The sequence below is a fragment of the Delphinus delphis genome, chromosome 4 (assembly GCF_949987515.2).
Source record: "Delphinus delphis chromosome 4, mDelDel1.2, whole genome shotgun sequence".
Lineage (NCBI taxonomy): Eukaryota > Metazoa > Chordata > Mammalia > Artiodactyla > Delphinidae > Delphinus > Delphinus delphis.
Genome location: NC_082686.1, coordinates 8575059 through 8590955, shown reverse-complemented (window position 1 = coordinate 8590955; position 15897 = coordinate 8575059). Strand labels below are relative to the sequence as shown.

General features: G+C 47.1%; 1 protein-coding gene across 1 annotated transcript in view; it reads left to right on the top strand.

The window, feature by feature from the left end:
* The window catches only part of SIM2 (SIM bHLH transcription factor 2), a 44274-nt gene that overhangs the window by 11905 nt on the left and 16472 nt on the right, over window positions 1-15897 (top strand). The window contains exons 4-6 of the mRNA XM_060009799.1: window positions 6728-6836; window positions 10136-10221; window positions 12243-12442. Of these exons, the coding sequence (XP_059865782.1) occupies window positions 6728-6836; window positions 10136-10221; window positions 12243-12442 (395 nt within the window). The remainder of the gene's footprint in view (window positions 1-6727; window positions 6837-10135; window positions 10222-12242; window positions 12443-15897) is intronic.

Genomic DNA, 15897 nt, shown 5'->3' with positions numbered 1-15897 from the left:
CAGTAAAGTTCTCTGCCGCTAACAAGAGCTTCACAAAGGGAGATTTTTCAGTCCACGCTTGACGGTCTGCACGTGGTATTGTGAGTTGCTATGAAAGAGAGGCAAGCTGATGTAGAACATGGATTTTGTGCGGAATGTGCTTTGGGGAGAGAGAAAAGGGTGGGGGCAGATTTATGAGTGTTCACATGGAATTCAGGGTAATTTTTCCTGAGTTTTTCCAGTTCAGTGGTCGTTTCAGTAAAGCATTTTATATGCTTGTGATAGAAACTCATAAAACTCAGTTTACTACTGTTTTGCACAGCAAGGTCCTGGTTTCTTCAGAACTTTTAAATATTACCTATTTTTCTGAAACTGGCTTCTAAAAGGGGTTCATTCCCTAGAGGAGAGAGGTGCACTGTTTTCTCTATCCTGTCAAGCCAAGGGTTTGGTAGAGGACTTGGCTCCTTGTCTGGGCTGTGGCCAGTCCGGATGGTGGGAGAGTCTACTGATGGTTGCCTTTCACGTTTCTGATTTCACAAGCATGGATCATGATTCTAAGAGTCACATTGTTTTATACATATAGGGGCTAAACGTTTCTTTACATTGTGAATTATCAGAGTGCTTTTTTTCATTACAACTGAAGACACACTAGAATTAATTAGATCCAGGAAATGGGCTCCCAGGAGGCACATGAATAATCTGTGCTGCACCAGCCTCCTCCTGTAGTGAAGCCAAAATAAAACATGCCAATTAAAGTGGCTTGGGCTTTCTCATTGAGAAACAAAATTACCAATTTGGAAACCTGCATCTGGTGTATTCCTCTGCTTTTTCTGCCAAGATGTTTTTAAACTTTCCATTTGTTTACAACCTTCTTTTCCAATGGATGTATATCCTTATCCATGTCCAAGTGGGTTTCCGCGCCTGTGTGTTTTCTTCTGCAAAGTCTTCTAAAACGAATCACATATTAAAATTGTTTGGCGTTCTCTGTTCTCTTCCTCTTCTCTTTTATGATACCGGGTCTCCCAGATGAGATTTATTAAGGCTTGTCTCTTTCACCTATGTGACTCATGGGATTAGTGTACTTGTAGAATGGGACATACTATTGGAAATATGAAATTTTCTCTTTTTATATTTTCCAAAATTATTATTCTCTGAATTTCCACCTCATTATTCTCTGAATATTTAGAATTATTTAAGGCCCTTTAGTTAGACCCAGCCTGGTTTCTACTCCTGACTTGATTTGTGGCTGAGTGCCCTTGATCAGATTCCTTAACTTTTTAAATTGTAACTTATAAAACCTTTGATAAGTCTTATAATAATGTCACAAACAAGACAAAACATTTCACATACTTTAAAAATGGCTGGTCAAAAAAGAAAATGACTGGTCAAACATACTTTAAAATTGATAGAGTCACCTTTACTGAATATTAAATTAAGATCTGAGCTCCCTAGCAGTCAAAGCAAAAAGGGAAATGCATTTTGTTGTATGGTTTTCATTGTCTGATACGGGCAGGCAATTGACCTCTCTGCACCATAACTTAAATAAGAAAATAATGCCCGCTCTACTACTCTTTTAGGATCATAGTGAGAAACATACCAAGGGCCCATGTGATTTATAAACTATAGGGAGCTCCACAAAACCAGGCATTGTAAGTTTCATTAGAACTGTACTTCAAATAGCACAAAAGTCGCTTCAAATAGCATCCTTTGGTGGGCACATATTAGGGATAATTAGTCATGGGGAATGTTCTGGCACATCATAAGGCACTGTGCACATATCAGGACCTTCCAGTTCATTCTGTCAGGCTGCTCAGTCTGGCATTCTACATCTCTCTTTCGCTCTCTGTCATTTTTCTCTTTTCACATGGGAAATAAAAATGATTGTTTTTGAACACAATAATTAAGAATGACCAAAACATTGGATAGGTAACAAATATATCTCCTGTTCATGATAAACACCACGAAAGGAAATTTTTTTTCTTTGGATTTTTGAATTTTATTTAATTTATTTTTTTATACAGCAGGTTCTTATTAGTTACCTATTTTATACATATTAGTGTACACATGTCAATCCCAATCTCCCAATTCATCCCACCACCCCGCCACAGCTTTCCCCCCTTGGTGTCCATACATTTGTTCTCTACATCTGTGTCTCACTTTCTGCCCTGCAAACCGGTTCATCTGTACCATTTTTCTAGGTTCCACATATATACATTAATATACGATATTTGTTTTTCTGTTTCTGACTTATTTCACTCTGTGTGACGGTCTCTAGATCCATCCACGTCTCTACAAATGACCAAGAAAGGAAATTTAAGCAGAATTGGAATTTAAATTATATTTCCTTTTGGTCCTAATGCAGACGTAAAACTTTGTATATCATAATTTTGTATTTTCCAAAAAATTTGTAAAGATGCCTTTTGTCTGTATGTTGCCAGGAGAAGTGTCAATTTAAAATAAGTCAAACTGCCTGTCCGTGTAGGACGGCTAATTTTTTTCCGATCTCCTGGCGGGACTATCTCACTATCAGTCTTCAGCTACAAAAACACTTTCACGCTGATGTCTGGGGAGTGTTTCATGGTGAACTGTTTAAATAAGCAACAACAAACTTTCCCCTCAAATCTGCCTCCTCTTCCCAGTTAACTCTGCAGAAGGAAACCTAGGCAGAATCACAATGTGTATTTTTTTCTGTCTTCTTAAATAGTAAAATAAGGTATTGAAAAGAATGTCAAATACCCAACTTCTGTTTAAAAAAATTTTTTTGCACCATTTAGATTATTTTTACTAGTAGTAGTGTAAGTCAGACAAACATATCAAACATGAAAACTTTAATTAAAATAGGCTTCAAGATTTTTTTTAATCACCGGAGATAAAAGTGTTAATAAAATTTTACCCACTAGTCAGAGTAACCTTTTAAACAGGTTTTCTGATGAATAAGGGCAGTAATAGCTTATATTTACGTAAGGCCCTTCTGTGTTCCAAGAACTTGCAATTATTCTCTATAACAATATCTCTAGGTAACGACATTTTTCACATTAATTCGGGGTTAAACTCTATGTTAGCAGCTCCTAGGGAACATAAGCTCCTAGATTTGCCATAATTGTGTGATAATTCATAGCAAACTGGTGGTTTTTTTTTTTTAATCTGCACTATCTAAATAACTTTCTGAACTATTTGAGAATATAAAAACGATTCTTTATGTGTTATAAGCCCATCCCAATTCAGGGCCTTTTATTGAACTTTTTTAAAAGCATGTATTGGAATAAGAAGTCTACTTCATATGGCAGAGTTTATTAATTCATTTTTGCTTTTAAATTAGTAAATGCAGCAATCCTGGCTGTCAGACTTTGGTACCAAAAAATGACAGGGAGAACCACAAAATGCTAATTGTCTCCTCAGCCCATAGTGCAAGTTGGGAAAAGCGTCAGCCATCTGCTTGAAAATTCTGTTTGGTGTATGCGCGCATTCATAATACAAAAGAATCCATATAGACACACATCTACTTGGAAGACATAGAGTTGGGGAAGCACTTTTTATCCACCAAATTTATTAAATGATTTAGTTTCATGGTTTTTTGGTTAACGTCATTAACTTATATTTGAAGAAGGAAAAAAGTCCTGCATACCTGTTGTGTGTTTCTTCAAACATTTTAAAGTATCCTTGTGGTTTAAATTTCCTTACGGAAGTCGCATATGGTATATAACATCTAGGTAACTAGTATACAGTCTCACATAATATAGATATGTATGAAATAGCTGTTCGCGAGATACATAAAGGAAAATGTAATATTTGAGAGTGTGGCCGGAAGCACAACTGTAAAAATAACCACGGTGTTGTTTGGGGCCATAAGACCTAATCCTTTCACTTTTGAAATAAAGAGAAAGAACCGGCGTTTAATGTTTGTTGACATAACTTGAACCCTGAAACCCAAACCATCTTTTTTTAAAATGGTTAATTTACCATAGTCAGCAAAACACCCAAAGCAGAGGAATGTGTGTTTCCAGAGTACTGGGTGAGTTTCCCCTTCTGACCCAGAATATATCCATTTAGTGCTGTATTTATCATATGTAGTTTTCTTGGCAGGAAGAAAAGCTATTCAGCAAAACATAAAAAAGCTCTTAGTAGGAAAGCAATTCATTTTGTAGTTAGCTGGGTTTTACAGATACTAAAATATCACATTGAAGGTCTCTTTTAATAAGGTTGTTGTATGAGAGCTGGGGAGTTTTATAGCAACAACCATAATTTTTTTTTTTTTTTTTTGGTGAGGTAGTCACATTTCTTTCAACATTCAAAAGCACGAATAGATATGTCAATACAGGAAACACCATGTCAACCGTAATTTTAAGTCAAGGTCAGTGCTGTTTTATCATTCCAAAATTTGTCTTTAAAAACGTTTCCGTTACTTGAAGACTACTTTACTTGCTAGACAGCCTTAGAGGTTTATCACTAACCCGAGTATTCAGAAAATCAAGCCTTTTAATTCATGGACCTTCACTCTTCTCACTCTCCAAAGGCATGTGATGAGAATGGGATCTTTGGAAACAGATAAAGCTACTTTCGGATTAAAACGCAAATCGGATCCCTACGAGCCCAGATGCAAGTCTTTTTGCGAATGTACGAAGGTGTTTCTCTAAAAAGACATCAATTACTTTTTTCTCAAAGAGAACTTGGAGCAAACCAGAATTGTCATTTTTCTCTAAAAACCTGGGTAAGGGAGAAATGATAGGCCAACACGCACAAAAATTCTATTTTTTATTTTTTCGTTTTTAAAGTAAACCATTGAGATTGTGAATCAACTTAAACAATAGCTCCCTTATTTATTAGCCTCTATCCCTCCCCACCGGACAGCATCTCTAGGGCTGCCCTCAGGAAAAAGGAGATTGTCCGGTCCCCAATGGCTGACATAAGTGTTGCTGATTGATTTAAACTTTTTAAGGATTAACAGGACTGACTTGAAAGAAGGATATTTCGTTTTTATTCTTTTATTTTTAATGAAATCCTGTAGTAACTTTTTCCATAGACAGATATCCATTTGGGTCCTTAGCGAAGTGGCAGGCTGGGGAGGTAGAGAGGGAGCATTTCTGCAAGAGGATTCTCTCTGCTGCTCTGTGTAATATTGGGAAAAACATTCCATGAAAAATGCAGAAAATAGAACGGTGACACCTGTTTTAGGGACAAGATTACTTCGCAGGCCAGAAACATAACTTGTTCTGAATTGAAAGGCAACTCACACATCTTAACACATTGGGAGAAGTGGCTGGGCAGAGTGGGACTGACTTCACCTCTCTGTGGCCCCCTGGTCCCGAGTAAAGAGATTATGGCCTTGACGCTGATTTGGAACGGTGGCTCCTGGGAGAACCTCGCCATTAAACGGCCTGGCTGGGGCTGCCCTGCTGTGTGAGACGGCCCCGTCGGGGCTGCCCCTTTACCGAGGATTGAGTCTCTGCTCCGATTGACAGCAGCCAAAAAAACAGGCGACAAGACACACTTAAAAATAACAAGGGGGTGATTGGGACAAGCCTGGCTTTGCTCTCTGATCTCGCCCTGTCCCCTGGGGGCGGGGCTGAGAAAGTCCCCAGACCCACCCAAGGCTCTGTGCTACGCCAAGGCAGTTCCTCACGCTCTCAGCATCTTCCTGAACTGGGCTGTGGGGCTCCCACTGGCTGCAGTAGGAGTACCATCACTGCCCCCACCTCCAGTACTCTAGGTGCGCTGACGCTGACTCACTGCCATTGTCTGCACTGTTGATCTCTGAAAAAGGATCCCCCCCCCCACTGCTCAGAAGTCTGCACCGTTGGTGGTAGTTTCTGGAACATTCTATGCCACTGCCCATCTTCCGATGGGTGAGGGGCCCAGGTCCTAAGAATCCCTGTCATCCCCTATCATGACACTTGTGTTTGGGAGAACAATCAAAAATTCTCAAGGTTAGGACCTGAGTCTCTGGGGACCTCTGTGGAAAGATCGTTAACTATGGTGCTTTCCTGGAAACGCCCATGCCTGCAAAGCAGGGTCCAGTCCAACAAGGACATGGCCCCTAGGCCTGCGTGCTGTCCTCTGTGGGGTGTGTCTGGAAGTAGGTGGTGTCCGAATGTCGGGGGAGCAGCCCCAAGGTCATGTGGCTCTCTGGAGTGACCCACAGCCTCCCAGAGGTCACTCAGCCACCCAGCCGCACCCAGGGGCGCGAGCCGTGGGGTTAGCACAGGCACCCTGGACCAGGAAGGCCACAGACAGGTTTCTGCCCACGTGAAAGGCCCAGCAGGGTCCGAAGGAAAGGACCTTGCTGGGGGCGAGTCTTCCTCGAGCACAGGGTGCCCCCGAGGCTCCCGTGCTCAGCCTCCGTGGGCACGAGCTGTCGCAGGGACCCTGCTCTGGACGTGGCCACTGGCCTCCTGGCCACCAGTCCCCACAGGCAGCAGGTGAAGGATGGGGCTGGCTCCGGTCTGATTTAAGCCGCCTCCCGTGTGAAGGATGCTCCCCAGGCCAGGAGGGTCCCCCGGTCCACAGTGCACCTTTTCCATACTTCACTCCTGCTCAGGACGCCCCCCTGGCCTTGTTGGGAGACAGCTGGGCGCTGACTGAGAAAAGGCAAACATTTCTGTGTGAGGGTAAGGTGTGGGCTGTGCACAGAGATCAAGGTCCTGTCTCTCCCTGGCAGGTGTGTACCTATAATACACCTTACACCTTCACCTCTCCACCTCCCCGAAGTCCTAGAGAAGATTCCTGACCCCTCCCTTCCTTTCCGCGGCAGGTGGAGCTCACGGGCAACAGCATTTATGAGTACATCCATCCTTCCGACCACGATGAGATGACTGCTGTCCTGACAGCCCACCAGCCTCTTCACCATCACCTGCTCCAAGGTATTTCCTCCAGACGAAAAGAAACCAGAATGAACACCGGACAATGCTCTTTGCTGTGACCCTAGGGCTTAGTTTCCCATGATGCCCAGCCAGGTCTCTCCAGCAAACATGCAGGGTCCACCAAGTGGGGATTTGTTTTTCTGCTTCTGTCCTTTAAAGCAAATACTGATACCCTTTCACGTGCCAGAGACTGTGAGAGGTGCACGGTAGGAGACAGAGAAAAGTGGTCCAAGGCTTCCACCCCAAGGTGCTCTTGGTTTAGAATGCCAGCGACACAGGTCTAGACCTGGGCCTCTTAACCAGAGCGTCCGAGGATAAAACTCGGGGCGGGGGGCATGAAATTGCACGGGGAAAATGACATCTTTCTTCCCTCTAGGTGAAATCTAGCACTTCCTTTGCTTGTAGATTGTAGACAGTAAGCCATCTCACTATCACAAGTACCTGTGGCTTTGCCTACAACAAGATTCACAGATATTTTCATGTCACCTTATGGTTGTTTCAGGTATTTAAACACATCGGTTACGCTCACCACTACTTTGAAATTTCAGGAGCTGAGAGTCTGCCAGGATCTTGTTATTTAATGTCTTAATAAAGTAGCACATGTATAACCACAGCACCGCTTGTTGGAATATTTTGATGTTTTTCAGTACAGCTGATCCCCTTTGTAATCTCATATATTTTATACTCTCAGAAACGTTATTCTGGGAGGGGATCTGCAGGTTTTGTGCCACAGCACGAGTCAGTTAAGAAGCCTTGGTCTAGACGGATGAGGCAGGTCTGTCTTGCTGACCTGGCTGCATTTGGCGACAGGAGTTTTCTCTTGACAGTCTCAACATTTAGCACGTATTGTTTTAAGCACCTGTTAGAACAGTTGTGGCATGGCTGTTTAGTAAGGGTGTGGAACACGTCTTCACACAAATGACTTCTTAATTTACAATTGCCATGTGTGCTAGGAAGACACAGAAGAACTTATTCCAGGGGCCCTGGCCTTGTAACTCCCTCTGATGGCCCAATGAGACCAACCAGTGTGCTGACCAAAGGGTCTCTTGTCTGCTTTGGACTATGGTATCCCAACTCGGCCAAAATCCCCTAGTGAGACACAATGCCAAAGAAGAAGTGTCAAAAGTGATGAGAATGGGGTAGCCGGCCACAGGAAAAAAAAAAAAAATGGGTTCCATTCTTATTGCTTCCTCCTGAGATGGGCCATTCTGAGGCTAGGAGGAGAGAACACATATAGCACACTCAGTTTTAAAACCCCTTGCAGGGCTTCCTTGGTGGTGCTGTGGTTGAGAGTCCGCCTGCCGATGCAGGGGACACGGGTTCGTGCCCTGGTCCAGGAAGATCTCACATGCCGCAAAAAAAAAAAAAAAAAAAAAAAACCCTTGCAGATCCAGCTCTGTGGCCCCCATGTTCTAGCCCCAGAAATAGTCACCATGTGTCTACCAAGGAGGGAGACTGGTTTGTCGCTTTCTGAAATGAGATGGGGGCTTAGTTGTAGCTATGGCCTGTGGTGCTTAAGTCCTTGGAAATGGTCCGGCTGCATACATGAACAGGAATACGACTCCGAAGAAATAATTTCCAACAAAATAAGGGCTAGGAGAGCACATTGCTTCCGAATCTAATGCTTTCACTTTGGGGTTGTTTAAAGTCAGACAAAGACAGCTGGAACCTTAGAGAATTCCTCAGAACACTGTGGGGGGGGTGTGTGTGTGTGTGTGTGTTTAATTGAAGTATAGTTGATTCACATCGTTCTATTAGTTTCAGGTGTTCAGCAAAGCGATTCGGTTCTATATGTATTCTCTGTCAGATTTTTTCCACTATAGGCTTTTACAAGATATTGAATGTGTTGTCATTGTTTTAAAAAAGTTACAGTGTGTTAATTGCACGGGAGTGGGCTTTCTGCCAGTAGCTCCGGTTTCATTTTACTCTTCCACGTAGTAGCCTTTAAAAAAGTGTTTAGAAAATGACAGCAAATGGGAGTATCGGGAGACCCGTCCAGTTTCCTGCAGGGTCCACGTCTAAGGTGGGCCAACAGTACAGGAGGAGAAGGTCTGGGAGACGTGGGGTCTCCCACTGACTCATTTCCACAGCCAACCGAGTGTTCAGGCTCTGAGAGTCACAGCACCTGGTTTTCACCTCATCTGCAGAGCTGGTTTTCTGTGTCTGAACTGGCCTCCTTGTTTTATGGTAATTGTGTGAGAAGTGGGCCCTCCCCAGAACTGGATAGTTAATTACTGGGTGATGGTTTTTACACCTGAGTGTGCTCTTCTGGAAATGGGGTAGACAGGCCGCCATGTTAGAGGGAAGCCTTCTGCCTCCAGACCCCAGCTGTGCAGAGAAATTGTGGGTAAATATGGCAGCCCCTCCAACTAGGGGAGGGGGGCCTCTGAGGTGATGCCCTTATCTACACTGGGCAGTGCCCTCGGGGAGGGGCGGAAGGCCTTGCTTCCATTCCTAGCGGTAACCTTTCTTTAAAAATTAATTTATTAACCACCACCAAAGAGCTGTTTATTTAGAGTGGAATGACCTCGCTCTCACCCTGGGGCGAGGACAGTCTGCCATCCGTGCCCAGAGAGCTGGTGTCCGCTCACTAAAGCAGAGGGTGTTTCCTTGGGGGACGTTTGCGCTTGCAGTAGTGAGGTTGGAGATTCGTGTGTGCGGCCTGCGACAGGAATGAAGGAAAGGCTTTGGGCCAGAGAAAGGGGCGGAGGGGGTGGGCGTCCATCCAGGGCTGTAACTGAGGGTGAAAGCTTTGATCTGGCCCAGTGGGTCTGCTGGGTCCTTTGCCCCATCCCACGATGCGGGGCAGTCTCGGTGCCCATGGCCGTGGGCGCACTGGCACAAGGGGCCCTGGGGCCGGCTCCCTCTGCCGGGGAAAGGCCGGCACTTCTGGTTCTCAGTCAGTCAGAGGGGGGACATCAGATGCTTCTGGGCTTCCTAGCAGGCTCGGCCCAGGGCTGGCCAAGGCGATGCTCCTGGCACCAGGCCTCTCTGTGGCCACCATCAGGGGACACGGCAGGTTGAGCAGGGCTGGGCTGCTGCGCACGGATCCTCACCTTGGCCCCAGGTTGGCGTTTAGCAAGGTCTTGCTGTGGCCATGTTTCGGGCTACCCCTTTCTGGAGCACGTGGAAGCTGCGCCGGGTCCTGGCCACCGCCTCTCTGGGTGGGGTTCTGGGTGGACTGGGCCAAGGCCTCTGGCTGCCTGATCTGGTCCAGAGGGTTTATTGGGAGTGTTGGGATAAAGTCAGGGGAAGCATCGTGGGACAGTTTGCCAATCTAACCTCACGCCTGCTTTCAGAGTATGAGATCGAGAGGTCGTTCTTTCTTCGAATGAAGTGTGTCTTGGCGAAAAGAAACGCCGGCCTGACCTGCAGCGGATACAAGGTACCGGGAGCCAAGGGCTTGCAGGCGGGAAGGGGCAGCGGTGGGTCGGTGGGTCTTCGCTGTGCTTTGCTCCACGTTCAGGAACGTCTGCAGACAGGAAGGCACCACTGCCTAATGTAGAACTTTCTAGGGACGCTACTCACGGCAAGTGTGAGAGCTGGAATCTTACAGGGATATTCCAGGCAGGCTGGATTTCGTTGTCTGAGGCCAGGAATCAATGGGGCTAAGGGTAGAATTTGACCTTGGCACCTTCAGGTTCTACATTGCACGCAGGGCAGTACTGCTGGAGCAGCCGTGCCTCGACTTCCTCCTGCCTCAGAAGAGAGAGGGTCATCAGCCCACCACTCTGGGGCTAGAGGTGGACGGGAGCCTTTTTGCGGGAGAATTTGCATAAAAGGAGGGAGGGGTGGGGTGAAGAGAGAGGGGAGGGTCCTGTGCCTTTGCCCTTTGTCCTGTCTTTCTGGAATGCCCCTCCCCCCTCCTACTCATCCCAGGGTCCGCCTTCCCTCAACCTCTCTTCAGCCCTGCTCCTCTGAGCCTCAATGCCAGCTCTTCCCTTTGACCATTACCTCACTCTGTTTCACAGATTGGGAGATACTTTTCTTATTTGCTGTCCTAGACCCTAAACCTCAGAGGTGGAAGCCTCCAGCACCACCCTGCACCCTGTAGATATTCTTCTGGAGACTTGGGTCCTGAGATGTTTCTGACACTTACTAACCGTCCAACTGTCTGATCTTAAGTAAAACACATCACCTACCTTGTCCTCAGTTTCCTCATCAGTAAAATGGGAGAACAGACTCCAAAGATTCTAAGATTTGTTCCAGCCCTAAAGACTGTGAGTGTATTCAGGAATCCTGAGGAAAGTTTTTGAAAAGAGGGTTTAAGATGTTAGCTGTTCATCACTGCTGTTATGATGATCGTGATTCTTTCAAAGATTTTACTGGGCTTCCCTGGTGGTGCAGTGGTTGGGAGTCCGCCTGCCTATGCAGGGGACACGGGTTCGTGCCCCGGTCCGGGAGGATCCCACATGCCGCGGAGCGGCTGGGCCCATGAACCATGACCGCTGAGCCTGCGCGTCCGGAGCCTGTGCTCCGCAACGGGAGAGGCCACAGCAGTGAGAGGCCCGCGTACCGCAAAAAAAAAAAAAAAAATTTACTGACTGTAACTGGTGTAAATGCTTCAATATTGAAGCTTAGGGCTGTACAGATGTTTCCGTTTGATATTTGGAACACTATACATTTCTCCTGTATGGTTCTTGGCTACAACAATTAGAAGTGTTTCTATATAGCCACTCTGGATTTTTGTTTATTACAAGTGGATAAAATCTTGAATTATAAATAAAGTAAATAAAATAAAATAAGCATACGTTCAAAATGAGGACTTTTTTTAAGGGACTTCCCTGGTGGTCCAGTGGTTAGGACTCCACAATCCCACTGCAGGGGCCACGGGTTCGATCCCTGGTTGGGGAACTAAGATCCCGCATGCCTCACAGCCGGAAAAAAAAAAAAAAATGAGGACTTTTTTGATTATACTGAAAGAACTCTTCATTTACTGGAGCGATACAGCTTGTCAAACTATTTAAATGTCAAGTTAGCAATTGCGAAATTCAATCTCATTGGGAGATGAGCTTTATAGTTACTGAAGTGAACATTATGGAACAAGTGCTCAGCTCCCCAAAATGCCATTGTTGTGGCATCTAATTGCAATGGCCGTGAGTTAATTACGCATAAATGCATCATACAGCAGAGAGTCTTCACTTGTGGAGTTACTGGGATAGTCAATTGCATAAGATAACTCTTATATTTCATGACGATATTGTTTCCTAAGAAAGAAGCATAGTTCATTTCTTCCGAGCAGTGAATCAGATGTCTGTCAGCATGTTCGCTGCACGGCTCAGTAGAGGCTGGGCTGGGGGAATATTCCAACCTGTTCCAGAAAAGAAGCAGGCCCAGAGCCAGGAGCGGTGGGTACCAGTCTGACCTCTGGGGCACCACCCGCTGACCCTGCCTGTGCTTTCCCAGGTCATACACTGCAGCGGCTACTTGAAGATCAGGCAGTATATGCTGGACATGTCCCTGTACGACTCATGCTACCAGATCGTGGGGCTGGTGGCCGTGGGCCAGTCACTGCCGCCCAGCGCCATCACTGAGATCAAGCTGCACAGCAACATGTTCATGTTCAGGGCCAGCCTCGACCTGAAGCTGATATTCCTGGATTCCAGGTGAGTTTGGCACCTGCTGCTGCAGAGTTCCGGAAGATTCTGATGGTGGAAACTGGCCCCTGAAAGCTACACTATTAAACCAACATGTAGCAAGCAATAAGCTGTACTAAGAATATGAATTAGAAAGAGATTTAGTGAAAGAATTAGTATCGACCTTAATCGTCCAGGAGAGGCTGGCCTCTCCAGCTTATAGGTACTTGTTTTATTTGTTTATATTTTCATCGTCTCACTGGAGTTTGAACTGGAAATATGTGTTGTGGGCAAAAGTTAGCCTTTTGAAGATCCATGAGGTCAGGATTCTGCCTTGTGTCTCCGTCAAGTTGGTAGGACTTTAAAACAAACAGAAAGTCTCCACTCTGAGCGGTGTGTGTTACTGCGAGGGCTTCCAGCTCCAGCTGGCGGGCAGCCGAACTCTGCGGTCCCTGCAGGGCTAAGGCAGCGAGCAGAGAGGGGGCCTTCTCTGGGGGGAAGGCTGGACCCACAGGTGCCCGTCGGCAGCTGGGCTGGGAGGGCACCTCCGGCTGACGGGGAGGGCGAGGCTGCAGCGTCCCCAGAACTGTCTCCCACTTGGCGAGGCCCAGCAATTTGAGAATCTCCTCTCAGAGAGAGGAGGGAGGGTGGACGAGGCAGAGGCACTGACCTGTCATTTCACTGGGCCTGGGGAGGCGTCTGTGCGTCCCCCGAGGCAGGCTGCGGGCCTGCGGGGCCTCCCTGGGCTTCCATTTCCTTTGCCCGTTTGGCTACTCACAAGGATGTTAGGAAAGATGAAGCTACGTCGTAGATGGGAAGCATTTGTAAAAGTGAAAAGCCTGATACACCTGCAAGGTGAGTCGTTGTGCCTCTTGGCCTTTAAGATTCCTCAACTGTACAGATGGAAACGAATGTTCAGAGACCCAACTCCTGACTTTTGGTGTGTGTAGCTGAGCTTTCTGGGAGACAAGTTTTACACACACACACACACACACACACACACACACACATTTTCCTGTATATCCTGAAGCTAGGATGTATTGATTTTTTTTCACTTTTTAAAAATTGTGGTAAAATATACATGACGTAAAATTGATCCTTTTACCCATTTATGGAATAAAAATAAACGTACCTGGTTACGGATAAGAGGTGAAGACACTAGCCTAGCTCATCGTGAATGCATCTCAGAACCATTCAGAGGTAGAGAAATGACAAGGGTCGGCCTTACAGGGTCGTCCTCACGCTCCCAGAAACTCCAAGCAAAGAGGAAATATGACCCCTTGGGGGAAAGATGCCGGCAGCTCTTGGGAGGGCCAGACGCTGGCAAGGGCTGTTTTCTTGCAGTAAAGACGGAGGCACCTGCAGGGAGGAGCTGGGAGGCTGGGAGCTGCTCCAGAGCCGGGCGTGGGGTAGGCCTTGCAGCACGCATGGGCAGAGAAGCTCTCTCCAGACTTAGGAGCCACTTCGGAAAGTGGACTGCAGGGGCTTCTTCCCTGGTGGCGCAGTGGTTGAGAGTCCGCCTGCCGATGCAGGGGACGCGGGTTCGTGCCCCGGTCCGGGAAGATCCCACATGCCGCGGAGCAGCTGGGCCCATGCGCCATGGCCGCTGAGCCTGCGCGTCCGGAGCCTGTGCACCGCAGCGGGAGGGGTCGCAGCGGTGAATGGCCCGCGTACCGCAAAAAAAAAAAAGGTGGACTGCAAGAAAATCTGACTGTCCATGTTCATTATTTTAGAAATTTGGGAGGATACGATGGGTTTCTCCCTTGTTTTATCTCCCAGTTTTTCTTTGACCATCCCGGGAAAAGGCTCTGAGGCTTGGTGAATCCTCTAGAAGAGGAAAGAGGGGCGTCTCCCCAGAGGAGAGATTTCAGGTCTCCTCGAGCTGTTTAATCCACACAGCTTTGAAACGTGAGGGGCAAATCTGGGAGCTTTATGGAGGAGGTTATGTGAATTTAGCTCAGAGGCCAGCTTGCTCCTGAAGGGAGCCTCTGCTTCTGGGTGTAAGGGCCGTACCCCCGAGGTGAGTAGTAAAGCAAGGTGGCCGTCTCGAGGAGGACTTCCTGTCTCTACAGAAGCCCGTGAAGTTCTACTAAGTACCAGGAAGCTTTTAGCAAAGCCTTGAGGTCTTTTCTGAACCCCCGTCGTCTAGGAGGCCCTGAAGAATTCTTCACACTCTGGTCTGCAGTCGGTTGCAACTCGATGGTCTTTGAAAGGCCACTGGGCTGGGGGACAGAACTGGCCCAGTGCCAGAGGGTCAGCAGAAAGGCCTGGCAGGGTGATGTCAACTCCCACATCCAAACCCCAGAAGCCACGGCAAGGGGTTGGCCTGAAGCCCAGCAGCCCCAAAGTCACAGGGGCCAGGGTGGGAGTCCTGGCAGGAGGGCCCAGCTGGTGCCCCCCCGCCAGCATAATCCCAGACAAAACTGAACTCGGCGTAACCTGAAATCTGGTTCATGGGGGTTTTGTGGTATTTCACTTTGAAACTGTAGCTGGTGCTTTTGCTAAGGATGGGTGAACCCGGCGATGTTTGGGGTTTGGCAAATCCCTCTGACAGGTCTTCAGACACTAGAAGGTTGGAAAAAAACAAGAGGGCAGCCTGCCAAACCCTTCCCTTCCCCTTTAATTTTTAAAGCCAGTGTGTACTTTGATGAGAAACTTAATACATGTGTTTCTGATTCATTTACACATTCGGGGCCGTTGTTCTGAAACTTTACGTCCAAAGGGTCTGGGAAGCCTCTTTCATCCCCACACCGTAGAGATGCCTGGTTTTCTTTTGGGGGGAAGCCAGACGTCTCAATTTTCCTGCCACACGGAGTTAGACTCCAGTGGGGCCTGAAGTTCTAGGTGGCCCTTGGACAGGTCCCCCGAGCCCTGAGAGGCTCTGGCCTGTGCAAATTCCCTTTCTACCCACCTCCAGCCCCAGCTCCTTCCTGCCCTGGAGGAACACCATGGAAATGTGTACACCAAATAGTGAGTGATTCCATGGAAATATGAGGCTCACAGAGATTTACGACCCAAAGCCTGTGCAGAGCTCCCCAGAAAGGGGAGTGGGTTAGGGAATGAAAGTGAGGTCAAGTTTCCCCATTTAATTTACAGCTAACATTTCAGATCTGGGCCAGCAGGGCCCCTAGGCCCCATCACCCTCAGTCCCCACTGACTTCTCACCATGGCCTCACCTCCTTTGGAATCCCCTCTTGTCTCCACTTTCATCTGTTCTTGAATGTCTGTCACCAAGATGTTAGGGCCACCTCCTCCGAGGGCGTGGCTCCCAGCACCGTTATCCATGGCCTGGGAATAGGTACCACGGCCGCATGCAACTTTCACCGACGGGTGGAGCGATCCAAATGCTAGCGATGATGCCGTCTTGGGTGCCGAGAGCCACTCTTCTTCAAAGAACTGAAGTGGGAAATGAATATGCCTGGGGCTTGATGAGAATAAAAAATGGGCTATGGTGAATAAGCACAGGGAGAATGCTTCCATTTCCA